The sequence below is a fragment of the Melozone crissalis genome, unplaced genomic scaffold (assembly GCF_028551555.1).
Source record: "Melozone crissalis strain CALT ecotype California unplaced genomic scaffold, PUWL_Pcris_2 ptg000002l_1, whole genome shotgun sequence".
In the NCBI taxonomy this organism is placed as follows: Eukaryota; Metazoa; Chordata; class Aves; order Passeriformes; family Passerellidae; genus Melozone; species Melozone crissalis.
The window spans coordinates 25,462,206-25,483,676 of record NW_026535780.1 but is presented as its reverse complement, the minus strand read 5'-3'; the positions used below and the strand labels follow the sequence as shown (position 1 = coordinate 25,483,676).

Here is a 21,471-nt window from a genome sequence, read left to right as displayed (position 1 = left end):
TTCCCCTTACAAGCTATAAATAGATTTGAAATAGATTAAGTAGTGACAGTAAATACAGCAAAACAAGAAATACTCTAATGCATGAAGTTGAGACAGTGCAATATCATTCAAGTTAATTACAAAATAATGAAATTGCAAAGAATGAAAGTTACCAATCTCTGCAAAGAGCATTGGATTATGTAAACAGACACCAGAGTCCTTTTCTCCAACCACAACAAATTAAAAGAAACATTTCTACTATAGCACATGAGTGCTAGAATTGAAGAGACCCATTCTCCAGTAAAAGAGCAAAGCCTATTAGAAATTCTGTGGTAATGCACAGCAACACATGCATAGTGACACATCCAATTTCTTAACTGACAATACATGATGTAAAAACCAAATAACCATCTAGCTTGTATATCCAATTCATTATCATATAGAGACAGCCTTTCCAGAAACATATTGGAAAAAATATTCCTCTTCTGAAGACTGTTAGCATGGTTCATCTTTACACATCCTTTGCAATGTTTCATTCAAGAAGCCTACAAGTTTCAGGCTTCCTCTTCTCTCTGCTCATCCAGTATTATCCAGCTTGTCATATAGCATTATGTTCATATCACATTTTAAATGCAAGACACAACAAGCAGATGTTGCACCAGCATCCAAGCACTGAAGTATACTGCAAAGAAGGGAAGCAAATTTACAGAAGAAACACAATTAAGAATGCAAAAAAATTAAGATAGAAGTGCATTCTAAAATTGCAATATCCACTTTAATATAGAAACATTGTAGGTTCCAGTCCAGATAAGATCCAAGAACTTAACATGTGAAAAAGGTTTCAAGACTGGGATATTGGACATTGGTGCTTATCTAACCAGGAGACAATCACTGTTTGTGACCTTCACATTTCCATAAATATACAGAAATAGAATTCTGAGACACTCCAGAAGATACAGCTTCAGTAATGTTGGATGGCTGAGTGTCCAAGTCAAATACCATTTAAAGAAGACAGAACTTCAATTGCAACTAATGGCTTGATGTAGCAAGCCTTTTCAAACCACATCTTAAGTTCTAACTGCAATTCAGCTGGACAAGTGAGTGACAAATGCTGTCCAGAAGCATTGTATCCATGTTTTCTACAGACATTCAACAGGCAAAACCAAAGGCAATTACTACGAAATGCAAGTCCAGAACGTAACCTATCATGTCTAGGAAAAAATACTTGCAAGTATCTATCAACTCAAGCTTCATTTTGGAAATTAACTTCTAGACAGTTTAAAATCAAATTATTTCTATTTCCTCCACAATTAACAAAATTAATAAAAAAATCAAACTGATGAGCTTCCAACTACTTTAAGAACAGTTTGTGAGTCGTAAGACAAGAAATTTCCTGTTTTCAATTATCTTGTGAATGAGTATTTATATTTACATGGACACAAAGTACAACTCAGTCTTGAATAATGGCAATGAGATCAAGTGACAGGGAAAGGAAAGGAAGAATCAATGCTTTAAACAGGAATTACTGTAATGCAGAGCAATTCAAGTGTTTGCTAAACAGATTTCAGGTTTAAATAGGAACCTACTATATACTCTACTTGAACTTAAAAAGGAAACTAGATTAGACTATAAGTACCAATGGAAATTGTTTCTGAGACACTGCACAACAGAAGGAGTCAGCTTGCTGTCAAGTCTTGCCATGTTTAGATGCAAGTACAGATTATGCTTAGGAGGATGAGTTTATTAACACATAACAGTATTCATCATTTGTGCTAACAGATATAGAAAGCCATTAGCACTTGAACTTAGACACATCAAGTAAAAAAAGAATACCAAGATAAATATACCTTATAGCTCAGTACAGATGGTAAGAAAACCAGCACCAAAACAAAAAAAAAAAATATCCAACAACCCCACACAAGTCAAAATACTCTCTTTCTTGGTGTAAGCCTATTCACTGAAGTACCAGATAAAAGAGATATTTGAGAAAAATGGATGGGGATAACACAACTGAGAATTTAGCATCACTTTCATTTCTTAGATAGTATATTAAATAGTTATTGCCTATTCATTTCTAGTGGGTATCAGAGACAAGTCTTTACTAGGGGCTGATCTTAGAGTGAAAAAGTATCCTTTTTATAAAGCTTTGCTAATGACACAGGCAGGAAGACAAATACTGAGTAACAACATGAGCAACAGCAGCTGCAAGGCGCCGCAGACAGATTGTTTCAGACTCTGTGAATTAGTCACCTTTACTTATGCTAACAGGAGACAGCAGCAGATTCATAATTATTTCTAGTAAGTCAATTTTCTATCAAGGGTACAACACAAAAAGAGAAAGTTAAAGGAAGTGCTGGAATTTTCCCTGACATTATGTACAATGCAGTATTCGATCAAGGTAGAAGTAGGCAGGCAAAACCTGAAGTTTGAATGAGCATTCAGTCCTATTCATTGATAAACTTAATAAACCAACACGTACTACTCATTTCATTTACTGATCTTTGCCATTGTTTACTACTTCTTCCCATAATTTCTTTTCCACTAAACAAGCATAGAATTTCTCAAAGTAATAAAAGCTGCACCTGAATGTATTAAAAGAACTTGCAAAGAAACAAAAGCTGTTTCAAAGCACCCCCTGGGTTACCCATTAATCCTCTTCCCTGTCCTTCTAGTTTTAAGATACTGTACAACGAAAGCAGGAAGAACACATTTTGGAAAAGAAAGGTACTCCACTACCTTCATCCTTTGCTAGATGAACAGCACTTTGTCACGCATTTCCACTTCCCTTCCACCCAGAGCTCTCCTATCCTTGTGATCTGAAAAACGCAGCTTGTTTTTCAGCCAAATACCCAGAAAAAGGCTTCAATTATACTGTTCACCTGCTATTTTAGATTGAACCTGGAGCAAAAACTGACAGAAGAAAAGCTTGCTGCATTGAAGGAAGGAAGTACATTGATTGAAAATGATGACTGAAATTCAGTGGCAATAATGGGTATGACAACAATGGCTACAATTCCCCATATTTACTCATATTTTCGAGCATACATGTTAAAAGCCACTAAAATGCAGTTTTATGTAATGACAGCTCAAACCATCCAGTACTGTCAAACATTTCTGATTAGAAAGTTTTTAACAGCTTTCAGATTTGTGCTAAAAGTCAGTCATAGGAAGTCACATTTCACAAATTAAAATGCACAGAAGACCACACTAGCATATTTCTTGTACTTGCATAACATTTTTTATCAAGTTATCCATCTCACTAATCACATTAGCATATAAATCCAGAAAATTATTATTTGATAATATTAAGAGAACCAAGCTTGACAATTTCACATAACACACAGAAAAAACAATATTTTTGAAATGTTTCCTATGACTGTTTCCAGAGAAGACCTAAATACAGGCTTAAGGTCTGGCCTCATTCTGTGGGAAATAACTTGGAGATTTTAATACTTGCACAAAATGTATTGCCTCAACTACTTTCAGAAATTGTTTCTAAACCTAACACATTCCACCATGAAAAAAACATTGTCACTTTATTCTGTGGAAATGATTCTGTAGTTATATTAAGGTGTCAAATTTCTGAAGAGCTCAGTAAAGGAGAGATATACTGTGCTTTGAACCAGAACACGGATCACTATTCACTGATACCCATGTTCCAAAAGGCCAAATTTTAAAACTCCAAATATTTATGAAGGCTTTGAGCAAGAGTTAACATCAAAATACATTGCTGGTAAAAACTCAAGCAATACATATGCTGCAAATATGAAAGTTAAAAAGATATGTTTTTATGATACTAATTTCAATGTCTCAAGGCAAAAATGCTCCACCCAAAATCACTGAGTTGCAGGGAATGTTTTGCAACTATGGCCTAATTCTTCAACTAGCTACATTTCAACTCTGAATCCAGAGTTCTATGGTTCTAAGTTTTGAAGCTAAGCTATGATCTGTAGTTAGACTATTGCAGTTCTTTAAAATTTCTTTTATGCTCTACATAAAACAGTGTAGACTTCCTTAATTTCAACATGTTCCACTGCAGGGTAGGAGGAAGAAAAACAAAAGAAATCTTACAGTCAGAGATTGCAATTGCTGTCCCAAGACTCAAACAATGCAGATGGGATACTTCTACAATATATATATGACAAGAATCATCAAACTTTTGACCAACATTTGAATGTACAAGACTGGAAGTGCTTTAACTGCATGTACACTACAAAACAAAACCACATAGACGTGTAAAGATGTGTCCATAGAAACACAGTGGACACAGATTCACATGAGAGAAATGTGCTTATTATTAAGAAAAAAAAAGAAACTGTTCCAATTACAACATATTTCTAAAATACAGTCAACAGCATTATAATGCATGAATAACTCATAATTGAAAAATTAATTACTAAATTATTTAAAAGACACATCATTAATAGCTGTTCTTTTCCTCTTTTGCTGTCCCATCCCTTTTTTAGATTCTTACCCATAAACACTGGACACTCTAAATACAGGAATAATAAATATTAGAAAACTATCAGTTTATGAGACTGAAAATTAAGTCTGCTTCACCAAAATTCCAACTTTGTTGCTGTACTCACATTCCTTTCCCTAGGAGTTTTAAGTTACAACTTGCTCCACCACAAAAAAATGATTTGGAATTGTGAAATGTTGCCCTGATCTGATGTTAGAGTAAAGCATTAGGATGGCATAAACTGAACAGCCATGATCATGATCATCAGACTAATAAGGTGGTTTTTTTTCTCCTGGAAAATATTTAATAATATTTTACTATATTCTAATGTGTGCCTCAACAAAAAAATCTTTGATACTGCTCTTCCTTACCTCCCACTCTTTAGCAGCATCTTCAGTACTCGATTCTTCACTAGTTTCAGGCTCATCCTTCTTTTTTACCACTATAAATCCAGGTTCCCGAAGAGACTCCCCAGTGTCTTCTGCATATATTTCTGGACTCCACTGGATAAAGAAGACATACAAGTGATCTGTCCTAGAAAAGTCAAGTTATGACACAGAAAAAAAAAATAAGGTAAATTTGTGATGTTTAATAATATTAAGTATTAAAGTTAAAATAAAAATACTATTTCACATTTTACTAGATATTAGAGACAAATTTGAAAAAAAACCCTAGCTGGTTCTTTGTTTTTTTTTTCAGGTTTTAAATATATGAAGATGACTCTGGAGAAAAAAAACAGGAAGCAAGTTGGCAATGGATTAGCTGTGATTTCACATATAAGTATGATCTTTCAACCACTTTTGTCCCATTGGATACCTCTGCTTAAAACTGAAATAACTCCCAAAATAAAACACAAAGACTTTTAAAATCTTATTTAGAAAGAGTTACATAAAGCCAAACAAAATTAGAATTCGAAAAATGTCTGCATGTTTGTTTTCCCTATGAAGAACAACTGACCACTTCCAAGACATAATCAGAATAATACAAATCGTGGAAAGTACTACAGATGTGGGGGAAGACTGCTGAAAGCATGCAGATGAATATATGAATCATAAAAACATAAACTACAGGCTATTTTAACTATAATAAGTACCAAGATTCAAAGTTACTTTATTTCAAGCTATGTGCCACAAATTACACTGTTCTTCAGTTAGAAAGGCAAAATCACCCAAAATCACAGGAGGAAATTATTTGTAATCCTAACAGATGTCAGTCTACCTTGTATTTGCTGCAGGTGCACAGACAGAGCACTCAAGAAAAGGACTTGCAATGCATCCACTAGTATCTCTTGATCATGGAAAAGAGAGTAAGAGCTAGAGCTTCATGGCTCTGGTTGCAAGACTTTGAATATTCCTTATGTCTTTCTCCAGAGATATTTGCTATATCTGGGTATTGTATTAGCATGAAGAATAATATTTGAGCCTTTTCTTCTCTCTTCCTTAATAATATTTGAAAAACTGAACACTTGAAGAACAGCAAGAGATACAGAATTTCAAAGTTTCTCAAAAGTGCAGTTATATTTTTCATGTACCACTGCCCAAAACATTTCTGCATACAGGTATGTAGTAACAGTCTGTGAAAAGGGTCAGTTATCCAGAATCACCCTTGTTAAGATTGAGGCTCCTGAAGAACAACGATAAAAGGGGAAGAAAAAAAAAAGGGGGAGGCAAATCTTCCTCTGGCAGTAACAAAGAATAAAACATTCTGGAAGTGTAAGTTTAGGTGAATTCTATCACAGAAGTCCAAAGCAAGAGGCTGCAGACTCCTCATGGACTGAATGAGGCATCAATCTTAAGCTGTCATGCAAGTATGAAAGTTTTTTTAAAGTTCTGATTTTACCCTTCAAGAACTTTGAGTTATGTACAATTATAGCAGTTAGAAAAAGGACATGAAACTTGATGCTTAAGGAACTACAAGACTCTCCTTCCCAGACCGGCTCCTTTGAGAGAAAGAACACTGAAATAATGCTTTTCTCTCTTTTGTACCACTCAGTGACACAGACAACTGGATTGGCACTAAGTACTTTCATCTATGCAGACTAGCACTCAGCAAGGTTAACACCAAATTAAGAAAATTAACTCCCCACTACGAGAACATAGCTTTTTCTTTACAAAAAACATAGGACACACATTGAATGAATAAAGAACTGATACTGGTAGTAAACTACCCCATTCAGTTAGAGAGAGAGACTGAGAGAGAGACCCTTCACAGATGAAAATAATTTCCAAGGAAGTCAGTACAAGCTGAAAAAATAAGAAACCTTTCTTCCAAAATATGTGATCAATTCTGCTTTATGCTGAAGGTAAGTACTTGCTACATTAGAAAATGAATCAAAGAGACAGTGATCACTTTAATCAACTAATCCTTACACCATTGCCATATATGAAACATTTATCTGATTTCAAATTAAATACGATACTTCTAGAACAAGCAGATTTGAGTTAACTATAACCACAAGAGAACTCCTGGCCCAGACAGGATTAACAGCAGCAGAATTAGTGGGACAGACCTTTGACTCAAAACTTTGCATCCTCTTTACCACTTAAAAGGTGTTTAAAAGCTGGTGAGTGAAATCACTACCATGGACTCAATTCTACCTGTTGGATAACTATAATACTTTATATAATTTCAGTCCATCACACATTTCCATCCACAGTGGACATAAAAAGACTACTGCCTTTCTTGTTGCAGCCAATTTCAGTATAAAATAATTTTAATTCTGTAATCAACCTTTTCTCCTTTAGATTAAAGAACCCCACTTACTTCTAATTTTCCTTATATGTTACACTTTCTAGGCATTAAATAGTCTTGCTGTTTTCCTCTGGACTCTCTCCAATTGATCCATATCTGTCCTCACTGCAGTGCCCCAACTGGACATTCTATGCCATTCAGCTCAAAAGAAAAGACGGAAAAGTGACTTGATCATTGTGGGTAGGTATTTACACCAGATGACAACTAATATTTTTTTTGTTTCTTTCTTTTCTCCCCACTCTTTGACAAGGATGTAACACCCCTAAAAACAATTTCGGGCTGAAAAGAAGTCACAGTTTCCTAGCAGTAAAAATAATCTCAGAATACAAGGCTGTACCAGTGAGTGAGCATGAACAATCTCATGTCTTTGAATGAGTTCAACAAATTCAGGTATTTTTCCAGTAGATATGCTTAAGGTGGCTCATGGAAGGGTTTTACCTTCCATATACAAGGTAAGACAAAAGAACCCCAGCTAGCTCTTCTGAACTCAGAGAGGATTTTTAGAAAGTTTCCAAATAATGAGAAGCACCAAAAAAGACAAAAATTTTGCTGCAGAATTTATTTCCTCCACCACACACCACTTGACTCTTTCTTTTGTTATTTACTTGCTACAAACAAGAGGCTAAACAGTATAATAAGAAACTACTTGCCAAACTCCCAAGTAACTCAAGTAAATCAGTAAAATGTCTCTAAGCTAATGAGGTACTCCAATGGCAAATACAACACAAGCCAATCAACAACATCTTCAGACATTGACCCTTTTTTGTGATCACTTAAGAGAGATTCAGTTGCTGCAAAATTTTGAATGGTGCAGAAAAAATGAAAAGCTCAAACATCTACTGGCAATTGCTGATTTTTACAGTTTGCCTCTGTCTTACCTTTCTTGTGGAACAGCAAACCAGTACTCATGTTTTTTGTCCCTTTGTGCATACTGTTGCATTGTTGCACTTGCTTGAGAAACGAATGTTTTTCTCATGGGTTTTCCAACCCTGAGACACAGAAATTTGTGAGATCGATGCCGTCTTTTTTCTTTCATAACAGTAGAACCTAATAATAAAGACAAAGTAAGCTGTCCACAAGGTACTAAAGAGCTTCACAAAATTATTAATTATTTTTATAATAGACAATTGAGGGATATAGGACATTTATGTAAGTAATTAATGGGAGATGACATAAGTAGTAATAATAACCTGTTTTGTTATGAACATCACAACAGCGGAATTAACTTCAGAGTACAACATACTAAATTCTAACATTCATTTCTGCTTCCAACTACAGATCACATTGTTACAGCATTTCATCCATGGAAGTATTCAAAGTATTCTTGATGCATACTCTCAACACTGAATCACCACCCTCCCACTATTAAAGAGTATCCCACACACATGAAAAAGATGTTATGTTAGATATGTATTTTGGCTTGATTCACATATGTCAGAGATGTTATTAGTTACTTATCATTTACAAGGGAAAACATTCTGGCCTTACTGATACAGGATTAAGATGAATTTTATTTTTTTAGCTATATCAAACACCTCAATGGTATGAACATCACCTCAGGATGAAGGATACTGGATTTTGCAGTACAGGATTTTTCTCTCTGGTGGTGTATTTAATTGAACTCAAAGAATTATAGGACTACCCTCAAGGTCTGAATTGTCAAGTCAGCACAAAGTAAAATAAGAAGCCTTCTTAAACTTTTTTCTTTACTAGATGATTTGCCAAATCCTCCAGCCATAAGAGACTTTTTTTATAGCAAAAAAGGAAAATGCAATTTTAAGAGTTATTAGGATCAGTTATGACAATAAAGGGTTTCTCCTAGCTCTGGTACTATATGTACATACAGATAAGTTTCAGTTTCCCAGGACACATCTTTTCTTTACCACTAAGCACAGAAAATATCACCTTCTTGCTCTATAAACATTTTTTCAATAAGATTTTTACCATGAAGTTTAGAACAGCACTGTTTCACAAAAGACTATTTTTTTCCTATTAACTATTTAAATGTGGGACTCCTAATTTTCAGCCATGTTTTCAGTCAACATTTTAGAATTATACCTGCACTATATAGTACAGTAAATTAGCCATAATAACATACACTGTTTGGAAGTATTTTATTAATGTGTAAAGTCAAAGGTAAATTGACAGATTAAAAAAAAAACACTAAAAAGAAACAAAAATAAACCAAAAAGCCTGTTTCATAGGACTGGCATGCAAACTCTGTGCCAGTGTTAGATAAATACTCTTCAATGATTTGGCATTTTTGATTTTGGTCCTTCAGAGGCAGCAGATTAGGACTTCCCTGAGCTCAGAGAAGTGGGATTATGGTTCCAGCTATCAGATAAAGTAAAACCAAACAATTTAGCTCTGCTCCAAGTCTCAAAATGACTATTTCAGATGCTTTTTTAAGTAAGCTCTCCAATATCTTCTTGTGAATTTGATATAGAATTAATGAGAAAAGATTTCAGCAATGGCTACTGCGTCTCATTCTTCTTGTCTTTCCTTTAAATGTCTGCCAATATTCAGCTAAGCTGTAAATATTTTGACATGTTATCATTATTGATATTTTAACTTGTTTTTACACACACAAAATTAGAGATTGTTACAATTTCTCCAAAGTATCAACCACATCTAACTTTATTTCAGTCCACTGGTTAACAAAGGTATCTATAAAAACAGAAGCCTGGGCAACAAGAAAAAAAGTAGATACAAGTGAGACCTTTTTAGTTATTCTAAACTTGATGTGTCTACTCATAAGTATTTACTTGCATTGCATCACCTCAATATTCAAAACAAACATTCAGATCATTAATTCCAAACTCACACACCCAACCTCTTCAAAGTTCAAAAAACAATAGTTCTCAAAACCTAAATTCTCGAAACTGACACAAAAGAGAAAAAATTCAACTAAGTTCCTGCTATATGAAAGGGACAAAAAGACTGCCTAGGTAAGTTATTGATCCAAAACTCATAGTATGACTACTTCAGCATTTTATTTTGAGAAAGGCTACTTGAAAGTGTTTACTATATTTGAAATCTTAAATGACATGATGTTTTTAGTGACCTGCTGCTAACAGATGTCCTATTCATTTTGATGTTTTTCAATAGTTATAAGGCAGATCTATGCTTTTACCTTGGTTCTGTTTCATCATACCTCTAGAAGCTTCACAAAATCTATCTAGATTGAGAAATATTACTTCATAATTTAATCATTTATTTGCATTCTGCTAATACAACATGCAAGAATAAGAGATGGAATAATTCCTACTGAAGTTGGACTGAATTGGTACAAATTTCCAAAAGGCATCTTGTGCTTTTTGTGTTTTTTACTTTGTACTTTACCCCATCAACTTTGAGGGAGGCAGCAGTACTATGTGTACATAAGGTTTCTAGCCAGCACTCTTCTGTAGAACTGTATGCAGACACTTTTTTGGTTATATCTATATTTACTCTGCAAATATGCAGATCACATAACAGACGAACAACCTGCAGTCTGCCAATGATACAATCTTACAAAAAAAACAAAACTAAAGCATTTAATGCTACTGAGTTACAAATATTCATTTGTAAGAGAAGCAGCAATTGTGCCAAAGAACACTTAGTTATCTAAAACACCTGATTTTTTTTAAAGTGACAGCCAGCAACTACTGCTGACATCCACCAGAGGTATTAGAAAGTAGTATTAGTAAGTATATTAGAAAGTGGCCAGAAGTATTAGAAATACTTCTAATATTTAGGGCATAAAAGCCAAATTTATCACAGAATTATGTAAATATTCATCTGCTCCAAATTTCAAAATTCAGTTACTTCCTTAAAAGAAAAACACTCCAACCCAAACAACGAAAAAAAATCCCAAAAAACCAACATGCAAGAAACCATTATATAAGATTTTGAAGTGTAGATGAACTTCTGCTAACCAAAGAAACAAACAGTTCAGTTGTTCCTATTAGTAAGATGGGAAGACATCAGAAAGTAACTTGTGAATTTTTTAGAAAGCAAATTCAAATTCACCCAGAAGCATATTGAAGTTGTTTAAAGGCACAGCGTATTTCTTGGTATGATAAAAACTTGAACAGACTTTAAGGGTAACTTCCAACTAATAATCCCAGGACCCTGATCTTTGCAGAAGAATCAAGGTAGTGAAGAAATAAAATCTAGCTGTTCACTGTATCCACAGTGCTAGCTTCCTAATATCCCTTACTTTTCCTGAATCAAGCTTTTTGGATGCTTAACATTGTTCTAGTCATCATCAAAGTAAGGCAAGATGCAAGTGAAACAGCATTCTGAAAGCATCAAATATTTTCTCCAAAAGTTTATCTAAAGTTTAACTTTGGAGTATCTTCAAGTCAATGAGATACTTAACCAGCACATGGAGAAATACAGTGTACAGAATGAAAAAAATTAAGAATTTCCATTAAAATGGAGGTTAATAGATTTTAAATCCGGAGGTTAATACTGTACCCATAAATACCCACTGACTCACCTTCTAACCGCCCATCTCCTGCAGACACAGCTTTCTGGCTGATCTCTTTTTGTGAATCCTGGTGCATGTTTTCTCTTTGTTGCTTTGTTTGTTGCATAGTGTGGGTCTTCCAGAGCTTGCGGAGTTCTTCAACTTCTGCCTCTGAGTCTTGACTTTGCTCTCCCACTACTTTTCCTTTACTAGGTGCCTCTTTCTTTTGAGAGTCTGTGGTATCTTCACAACCCGGACATTCCTCTTCCATCTCATTATCTGCTTTTTTTCCTAGTGAGGAACCCTGATCCTTGCCCACTTCTGTCTCCTTGCTGTGCTCCTCACTACCCTGTGATCTTTGCAAAGACTGCTGGAGGACATCTGCACTGTTTTCTCCAGATTCTCGTCCCCCCTTTAAAGACATTTTAGTACTTTCTGAACTTAAGTGGGTACCAAACTGTTTAACACCTACAACCATTTCGGCACTGGGCTTTAAGTCACTGGCAGCTTCACTGGAGTCTGAAATGACTGTTAAACATTCAGCACTAGTCTGGTTTATTGTTTGGACAGATTCCGATGATGCTCCAGAAGATTTATCTTGTCGAAGCTCATCTGAGGAAACAAGTTCCTCCCGTATTGGAGAGAGTTCTGATTCTGTGAAGACATCTTCTGAAAGAGATTCCTCTGTGCTTCTTGGGGCAGTACTAGCACTGTCGTTGCCCGTGTCCCGAATCCTGGAATCCATGTCATCTGTATTGCTCTTCGCAGCCTTCTTGGAATGGCCAAGTTCCCTTACTGATAGCTGCTCTACATCTCTGTTGAGCAAAATAAGAATCTTGTTATAACAGGCATCTCTAAAGTATCAAGCTTCTTTCCTCCTTGAGTTTTGCTCAAGCTCTTAAAACAAACACCCTAAAACCCAACTTAATCCAGAGCATTAGTAATAAACAAGCATAAAATGTGATACCATAATGGTAAACGTGGCTGACCTTTTGCCAGCACAACACAGCAGGGACTTCCCAAGTTCATGACATTACTTTCACAAGAAACTCTCCTATGAAACTAACAAGATTGTGAGAGGCACTTAAAGCGTAAAAATAAAATAAAACCCAAAGTAAAACCAACAAAAAGCTACACAAAACCATAATCTCTAAAGGAGAAAATCATCCACAGTTATTTAGGTTTTGTCTCCCCAAGCAGTCAGTACAATTGTACAGACATATCCCACCCTACAAGGAAGCTGACACCTAGCTCAGAGGTAAGACATGAATGGCAGAAATCACCTGGTCTAACCTCAGATATCAAAGCCAGTAAAGGCAGAACAGTGGGAACCATCAAAGTAGATCTCACTCTTCTGCCCATAGAAAATACCTGAAACAGTGTTTAGTGTCTTCAGCAGGTACCTAACTTTGAAGATATCATTGTTTGGCAAAATAAACCCCAAACTACTTGATAAAACTGAAGATGCTGATAAATACTGTAAAAAAAGGCAAGCATAAAAATTTATTTTACCCAGAGGAAATAATCTTGCTTAAACCTGCCTTTCAAAATAAACTAACTAGAAATTCTATGATTTTTAGAAGAGGAAGACTGGAAAGGTACTATGAACACGCTCAAGTAAACCTACAGAACTCAAGCTTTTCTTTGTTGTCAAAAAACCTGGGCAGTACACAGCCATCACAAAAAATTCTCATATTTAATCTTACTCCTGACTAGAGTTCTCAATGTCAAATTTTTTGCTATCAGAAGCATACCAGCTCTTCCGTTATCTAGTACTAAATGCTTTTAAGAAGCTTGTACATTATTCTCTGTTTTGAAGGACAATAAATTCACTCCACAGTCTCATAAACTTAGATAGTATTACTGAGATGCTGTTGAAGTTCAGGATGGTTGCAAAGCACATGCACCGTCTCATCTAAGCATCAACATGAAACTTGCAGTAAGCTTTAGCTGACTGAATGATTTTGCTTACAAAGCATGTGGATTCAGCTTTAGAATTGATTACCTATTAGACTAGGCCATTTCTTTAAATTTGCAGGATTATGCTCATTATAGGTGCTCTTATAGAAGCACAATGTAAGGTTCATGAAATCCATAAAACATACAGTCAGATGTTTTTGTCCAGTTTTAGCAGATGGTGGCTTATATATAGAAACCATACAACATGCAATTTTAGTTCTAAGAACCAAAGCATCCATTGGGCTTATGACCATTTTCCATACCAACAATCTGAATACTGAAAATAAGATTGCTTTCCCAAGTTTAAGCAGGTATGACAGTTGGAAAAATTGTGAGAATAGGAGGTTAACTACAACAGCAGAATATGTAGGGAAAAAAAACCAGTGAAAAAACATGATTTGAGTGTCAAATACCTCAAGACACATGGGTCTTGTCAGATCTAGTTGAAGATGTTAGGACTTCTGTTTAGACTTATAAGATTTTTGCTTTCCCCCAAATGTACAAATATGCCTCATATTTAGCTAAGGCACAAAGTGCAGGGACTGAAGAAAATGCTAGCAGCTAGTGTTCCACCCACTAGTTCATACAGCTGACAAGAAAGATAAATCAAATTGGGCATACAGGCCTCTGAATGCAGAGTATGACCTTTTATTAGCAGACATGTTTTCATTCCACATGCTTTCATATTATAAACAAAAGAGAAAATGCATGTGCTACAAGAGCACAAAAATCAATAGCATCATTAAGTCATTAAACTAAGCATTTTAGAAAAATACTTGTTTTGCAACTGCAATAACATGACTCAAGCATAGAGTTATCTAAATCTTTCCACTGTCTATCAATTGAAATAGGAACTGTGAACTACTTTTTAAAACTCAGTCTGGAAAATAAACTTCCAGAAAAAAAAATATGCTGAAGGCATCATCATTCTACATCAAAAGCCCCAAAAGTACTATTGTAGCAACATGTATTTCAGTTGCCCTCTCACAGACACATGACATTGGGCAGCAAACAAGACCGTGCCAAGATACCTGTTCATTCCCAGGTTTATGACAAAACTGAGCTCATAATTGGTATGAGGCAAGTTACTACTTCTGAGTGTCCATACAGTTAAGATTATCAAGAAAGATGTGCTTAGGGTACTACCTATTTGAACTGTAAGAGGATATTTTTATGAGTCACTGATTATCTTAAAAAATTTAACTATTTTAAGTAGGGTATAGCATTACACATCAAGCAAACAGCTTTTCACTCTCCCGGTAAAAGAAGCCCACTTCCCTACAGCTAGATAATTGAGGCACTCTGCAAATGTTTGTGCTTTATGGGCTGTGAAAGGTAAAGGTGGCATGATTTGTTTTTAATTTTTTTGGATTTCAAGATAGATCTTTTTATGACGACAATATAAAAGCTCGCCATAAAAAAACCAGAGAGAATGGAACAAAGATTTCTCTAATGCTCTTCAAATTTGATTTTAAATGCCTGCTGCACTAAACACCACTGCTTAGACTCACCAATCCAAATTTACTGTTTACTCCAAAAAAAGACTGTACCTAAGGTGAATACGCAGTCCCTCCCCTAGCCATAAAGGGAGAAAAACATACTCCTAGGCCCAGGATAATATATACAAATCTTAGAAAATTAGTTTAAATCATTTGTCAGAGCAACAAGATTGAGAAGCAAGTGAAAAATGCTAAATAATAAAAATTTGTACCTAAAATTGTCAAAGCTGCACTTTCTTATTTTGAATACCAGTTTTTAAATTATTGAAGAACGAAACAACATTGACTACTGTTTCCATAGTGGGGAAAGGGCAGAAGAAATTATGTGGTAGTGCATAATAGTCTCTATAAGAGACTATTGGAGAAAATTAGTACCCATGTATACAGAAGAAGATTTATCCTGCATCATATATAGGATGTGAGAATTGAAGGCAAAGCAAACTTCCTATAGGATCTTTCCAAGCCAATCTTTGATATTCTTTCCTAACAAGAAAAAGAAGGAAAATGCTGGTTTGCTAGTTTTGTATGGTCAGCAATGTGGCTACAGGTCAGATTTACTCAAAGCTTTACAAATACTGTTCTATCTTACATGCTTAATGACTCCTTAATTTGGCTGTCCACAATTTCCTTATACAGAGCAGCTGACATCACTTCTTCCATTGGACACATGATGCCATATTCTTCACAGCCATTCTCTTGGACCAGAGGATCCATTTTATGAGGATCAAACATTATATTATTTGGCGTCACTAGCAGCACACCATTGACCGTACCCTAAAATGAGAGGGAAAAGAAGTGGTAATTTTTCTCCTTCAAATTTCAGCTTATTCTTCATTTTTCAGTGAGAAAAAGGTGTTTTCTATTTTTTTTTTAATAAAGCCATTTTAAATTTATTTTTAAGCAAGCTGTTATGCTACTAAGTCACTGTTAAACACAAGAAACTGTAGCTTTTTCTGGGGAAGCAAATTAATACCACCTGCTTTCCCAAAATAAAACAGTTTTATTCCTCAAAAGTAATCAATAACTGGTTTTAGTAACATAAGAGAAACCTTACACACTGAAGAACACACTAAACAGCTCCACTAAGATAAGGAGACATCCTTCCCACATAACCACAGGGGCTTCACTGGTAGGTTTGAAAGCAATTTTTGTCTAAAACTTGACTCTTAAGTATTCCGTCTCACTTTCTAGTATTTATTTAGAGAAACCTTAAAAACCTATCATTTATCCTAATTTATTTTACACAAAAGTAACAGAGAGGCTGATACAAATCCTTCTAACTTAATGGGCACGATGACTGATTGAGAAACATATTTACAGAATGAAACTAGAATAAAAAAGACTCAAGATTATCAAAGACGAAACTTTGGATAGTTTTAATCACAATGATACTACTGCAGTACACGAATGCAAGTAAAGCTTAAAATTTAACTATGAAAAACTTTGAGGTTTATATTCATACTATGAATTGTAGGGTTCTTATACAATACAAGTATAAAAACAAAGTTAATTTACAATATGTTCAACTCTGTTTGAACAAAAAAGTTAGAAACACATGCAAACAGTAATTGCCTGCTAAAGAAATTAATTTAGCTGTTGGAACAATGGAGTTTGAGCTAAAACTATGAACAGAAGAAAACCTAGCTTTAAGTAGAGTGACAGGAACACTTCAGTTACAGATCTTGACTCCTAAAGACTTTACAAATCTTGTCAGTCATTCCAAATTTTCACGCAAGAACTCCGTTCACATGCTGTTGAAGGAATTAAATATTTACCTTACTGATAAAACATTCATAACTATTTTTAAGGGTGTGTATTGGAGGAGACTGTTTTCAATTTGGTTTTGAGAAGACATTAGCACAGCACAAACACAGATACAGTTCTTCTAAACTCGAGAAATTTTGTTCCCAGGTGATGGTTGATGACCTTCACAGTAGGAAAACAAAGATACCAACCAGTAAAAACAAAAGTGCAAGTTATAAAAAAACCCCAACCAAAGCAAAAGTGTTATTAAAGTCTCAACAATGACCAATGCTATTTCTAGTACAGAAAAATGAAGACATGTCTCAAAAGCAACCCAAGCATCTGTGTTTGAGTCTTTTAGTCACTCAGTGCTTAATCAGATTTCATACACATCTTTTAGAGTGCAACACATGTGCTGAAGACTTAGAAGTCAGCAGAAGACAGCTACATAATTCCAAGGTGTTTAAAGTACTGAAACAAGGCTGTTATGGCCATTTCTTTCCTAGCCCTGTATTGTGGAAATGGACTTTCAAGGTTGTCCTCCAAGAGGACAACTGTCAAGAGAAGTCTACATTTTGTTATATCTATTGTAGTCTAGAAAACAAATTTAACAAAACTGCAGAAGTCAACAAGTCTACTCAGAATGACTGCTTCTCTTTTGACAAATATAACTTCTGTCAATTCAGTGCATAATTAAAACAAAAAAGCAACAGCTTTTCTACATCTGAGCTCTTTCATCAATGGTCATGAAAATGGAATTTTATTAATACTCTCTAGATCTGACCCAGAAATTGTCATAGTCTTGCTCACAGTTGGATTAGATGATCACTGTAGGTCCCTTCCAACCAAAATATCCTATTCTGTTCTTTCACTGCCCAAATACTGCATGTGGATCTTCAAAGCAGCAAGGCTGAAAACAGTAAGGTTGTATGACTGCTCTATCTGAAGGATTTTAGTGTTCAACACCAACTTCCACAATTAGGTATTACTCAGTAGAAAAAACAGTAACTGAGCTCACTAGAGAGCTCTTCATTTCCAGAATAATATGGTCCTCATTTGTCCGCTATCTCATGAACCTTTCTCGATAAATTAAGTGCACAGGAAGTGCTAAAGCTTTTGAGGCAATAAAGAGATGATATTTTTCTGTCAAGGGATGTGCTGTCACAACTAAGACATCATTTGCGTCAACAAACTCCAATGCTTTTATGACTTGCTTTCAAGAGCACAGATAAGACTGCCTCAGCTGAAAGCACAGGCCCAAAATTGATTAAAGAAAAAAAGCTTTATATGTTTGACATGGCTCATCTGAATATTTGAGAGTCACATCTTCAGAATAACATGTATGAAGAACCAGTTACACATAAACCACTAATTTCAGTTGTCTTGCTTCAGAATCAGTTTTAGCAGGTCAGAAAACACCAACTTACCCATCCCAAAATCCACAAGCCAGGCTTGTTAGTATCTTAAGCAAACACCATGATATCAAGTACAAAAATCTGTGCATGTGCAAGGCTACTCACTACATAAGAAAAAGAAGTTTAAGAGACCTTCTATTGTAAACAGAAGCTTCCTGGAGAAGACTGACAATGATCCACCTAATGGCAAAGAATCCCAAACTGGTACATTGAATAGAATTAAGGATTAAAGCTTACCTCTGCAGCCTCAAAGACACAGCTAGAAATAATAAAAGCTTATCTTAGAAGAAACCCTCAACAACAATAGGTAGGCAGGTATTCAACATGAAAATTAATTGGAAAGTGTATTTCCATGTAAAATTTACTACAGCAATAAAAATTGAGAATTCAGACCTAGGAGACTTTTATCTGGATTTGACAAAGTGGCTGATCAAACACTTCACTTGCAATTACTATAAAGAAATGAAAGATTACAGAGGTATCCTGAAAACAAGAGATTTATAGCACCTTAACAAGAGATGACCTATTTCATCCTTATCTACCTAAAAAGCATAATGCAACAATTCTGGTCCACAAGTTACTAGACATGGTCCACAGTTACTAGATGAACACCTTAGTATACTTTTCTAGAGAAGAAATTAATAAAAATTCAGTTCCTAATAATACACTAATTAGCATTAGTATTTCTGTCACTTTTCATTATTACCTCCAAGGATCACTGAATGTTAACCCAGGTAGCTAAGCAATGCTCAGGTAAGAGCCAGATAAAGAAGCATTTTGTTTGGCTGCAGATTTTAGTCACTCATTTTCAGACATGCCAATGTTTCTGACACTTGCTCTTACAATTTCTATGACTCTTATAGGAAAAATACCTTCTGTCTTTACTACCTTGTTTGCAGGAGTAAAAGTTTCCTTAAAACCCATTACTCAATAGATGTTGTTTCTAGTATGGACAGAAACCAAGTGCTGTTGTTTCTGGGAGGAAAAAAGAACATCAGAACAAAACATACAAGTGGGAGCACACAAGCCTTTAGCCAACTGCTCATTATGCTCAGTCTTTCCTGAGAGATGGGAACTGCAGCAACTTCAGCATTTGAGAGCTAACACCACAGCTTTGCATAAGTCAAGAAAAAATTGCATCTATTCTTTAAAGGAAATACCTGAAACTTTATTTCCTTGTTGGAAATGAAGCATCAGACAGATTTTTATGTTAGCATTCCTAAAATATGCATACTCCAGAACTATTGTATCAGAGTACACAATGATGAACTCCTGAGCATTTTAGTATCATGCACTCATCATTTAAGGCTCTAAAACAACTTTTCTGGTTACTCATATATATTTGTCCACTATGGCAGCAGATGCCACAGTCATATCAAAATATCCAGGAATGGGATAATAATGGTGTAATAAAGGTGACACCAGAAAAAACCCTGGAGTATCTCTGTATCAATAGTGTGGCTGGCAGGACCAGGGCAGTGATTGTCATTCGGTACTCAGCACTGGGAAGCCACATGTCAAATATTGTGTTCAGTTCTGGATCCCTCAATTCAGGAAACAAATTGAGGAGCTGGAGCAAGTTCATAAAATACCAGTTAAGCTGGTGAATGATCTAGAGATTAAGTCCTGTGAGCAGCAGCACAGGGAGCTAGGCTTGTTCAGCCTGGAGAAGAAGCAGCTCAGGAGGGACCTTATTACTCTCTATGTGAGAAGAGGTTGTAGCCAGGTGGGCATTGGCCTCTTCTCCCAGGCAACCAGGGACAGGACAAGAACAAACGGCCTCAAGGTGTGCTAGAGGAGGTTTAGGCTGGGCATCAAGAGGAATTTCTTCCCAAAAAGGGTTGTTAAGCATTGGAATGGGCTGTCCAGTAAAGTGGTGGAGTCACCATCCCGGGAGGTTCAAGTACTGACTGGATGTGGCGCTTAGTGCCATGGCCTAATCAACAACATGGTGATCAGGAAAAGATTGGACTTGACCTTTGAGGCATTTTCCAACCTAAATGATTCTGTAATGCTGTTCTTGGTAAGTAACTTCCAACAAACTAACCTCCCTCCCATCTTATAAACACCAAAGATTAATGAGAGCCTAGTCTGCTCCCCATATATCATCTCCTTGGTTCCTTGCCTTTGGAGCAAGGAAAAAGTTCCCAAGCTCCTTCTCTGACCTAGTTAAGCTACTGAAAATATTTTGAGTGTGAATATATTCTTCAAAGTGAAGAATATTATGGGGCTTATTTATGAAAAACAAAGCCCTTATCTACCAATATTAAAAAAAAGATGAAGCCAGCTTCTCCTTTGTGGGCTATTAAGTTGGGTCTTCAGCCCAGATCCCTTTAAAATAAATCAAATACTCACTTAACATTTCAGAAAAGCTCTTTGACTCAAATTTTTACAAATTCAATTTTTCAATATAGGCACAAGAATTATTTGTGCTAACAATGTTGTTAGAGATCTGCAAATCAGAGCACAAGCTCAAGCAAAAATACTGGACAATGGCATACACGCTACCAACTGCTACATGACTCCAGTCTACTGATGTTTGCTCTAATCTCCTCATTTTCTAGTCCTTGGGAAAAAATAATTTAAAAGATGAACATCTATAAACAACTCAATGCTGCTACAGAACCCTGGGAAACAGATTTTTAGGGCATCCTCCACAAAATAACCAATGACTCGTTTCTCTTGGACCATAATTACTAAGTAGTTGATGAGAGAAAAAATACTATGAAAATGAAATACAAACTAGACTCTGCATGCAGCTACTAAGTAGTTTAACACGATACTGTTACAGGAAGTTCTGGTTCTGGAACAAAACTCCCCAAAACAGCACTTGTAGAAATTAAGTTTCCTGTATGCAACAGATTTTAAAGACATGAAGTAAAATTCTGTTAGGTGAAATTCTGATTTAAGATCCTCAAAGAGAAATGCTAAGCCATTCTATTACTAGAAACCATGTGGAAATTCTAGGTTATTAAAAAAAATAGATCCCTTGAGTCTTAAAGCTGCTCTAGAAAATATTAATCCAGATACATAAAAACATACATATGGAAGGTAGATTAAACTGCACATGTAGATATTCAGTTCTGAATCAGTTGTGTCATCTTACCATTAAAATTCCTTACACCTCAGGAAAGGGAAGCTCTAACTCCCATGTAAAACCTGAGATGGAAATCTGAACAATCATTATAAAGGGAGGTTTAAAGCCAAACA

General features: G+C 35.5%; 1 protein-coding gene across 8 annotated transcripts in view; it reads right to left on the bottom strand.

Moving 5' to 3' along the window:
* OXR1 (oxidation resistance 1) overlaps nucleotides 1-21,471 on the bottom strand; it is a 264,948-nt gene that overhangs the window by 26,455 nt on the left and 217,022 nt on the right. For all 8 annotated transcript variants that reach the window (XM_054276082.1, XM_054276002.1, XM_054275660.1 and 5 more), the window contains 4 exons: nucleotides 15,693-15,877; nucleotides 11,676-12,460; nucleotides 8,071-8,239; nucleotides 4,813-4,975 (listed from right to left, as the gene is read on the bottom strand). In XM_054276082.1, coding sequence (XP_054132057.1) covers nucleotides 4,813-4,975; nucleotides 8,071-8,239; nucleotides 11,676-12,460; nucleotides 15,693-15,877 — 1,302 coding nt within the window. The remainder of the gene's footprint in view (nucleotides 1-4,812; nucleotides 4,976-8,070; nucleotides 8,240-11,675; nucleotides 12,461-15,692; nucleotides 15,878-21,471) is intronic.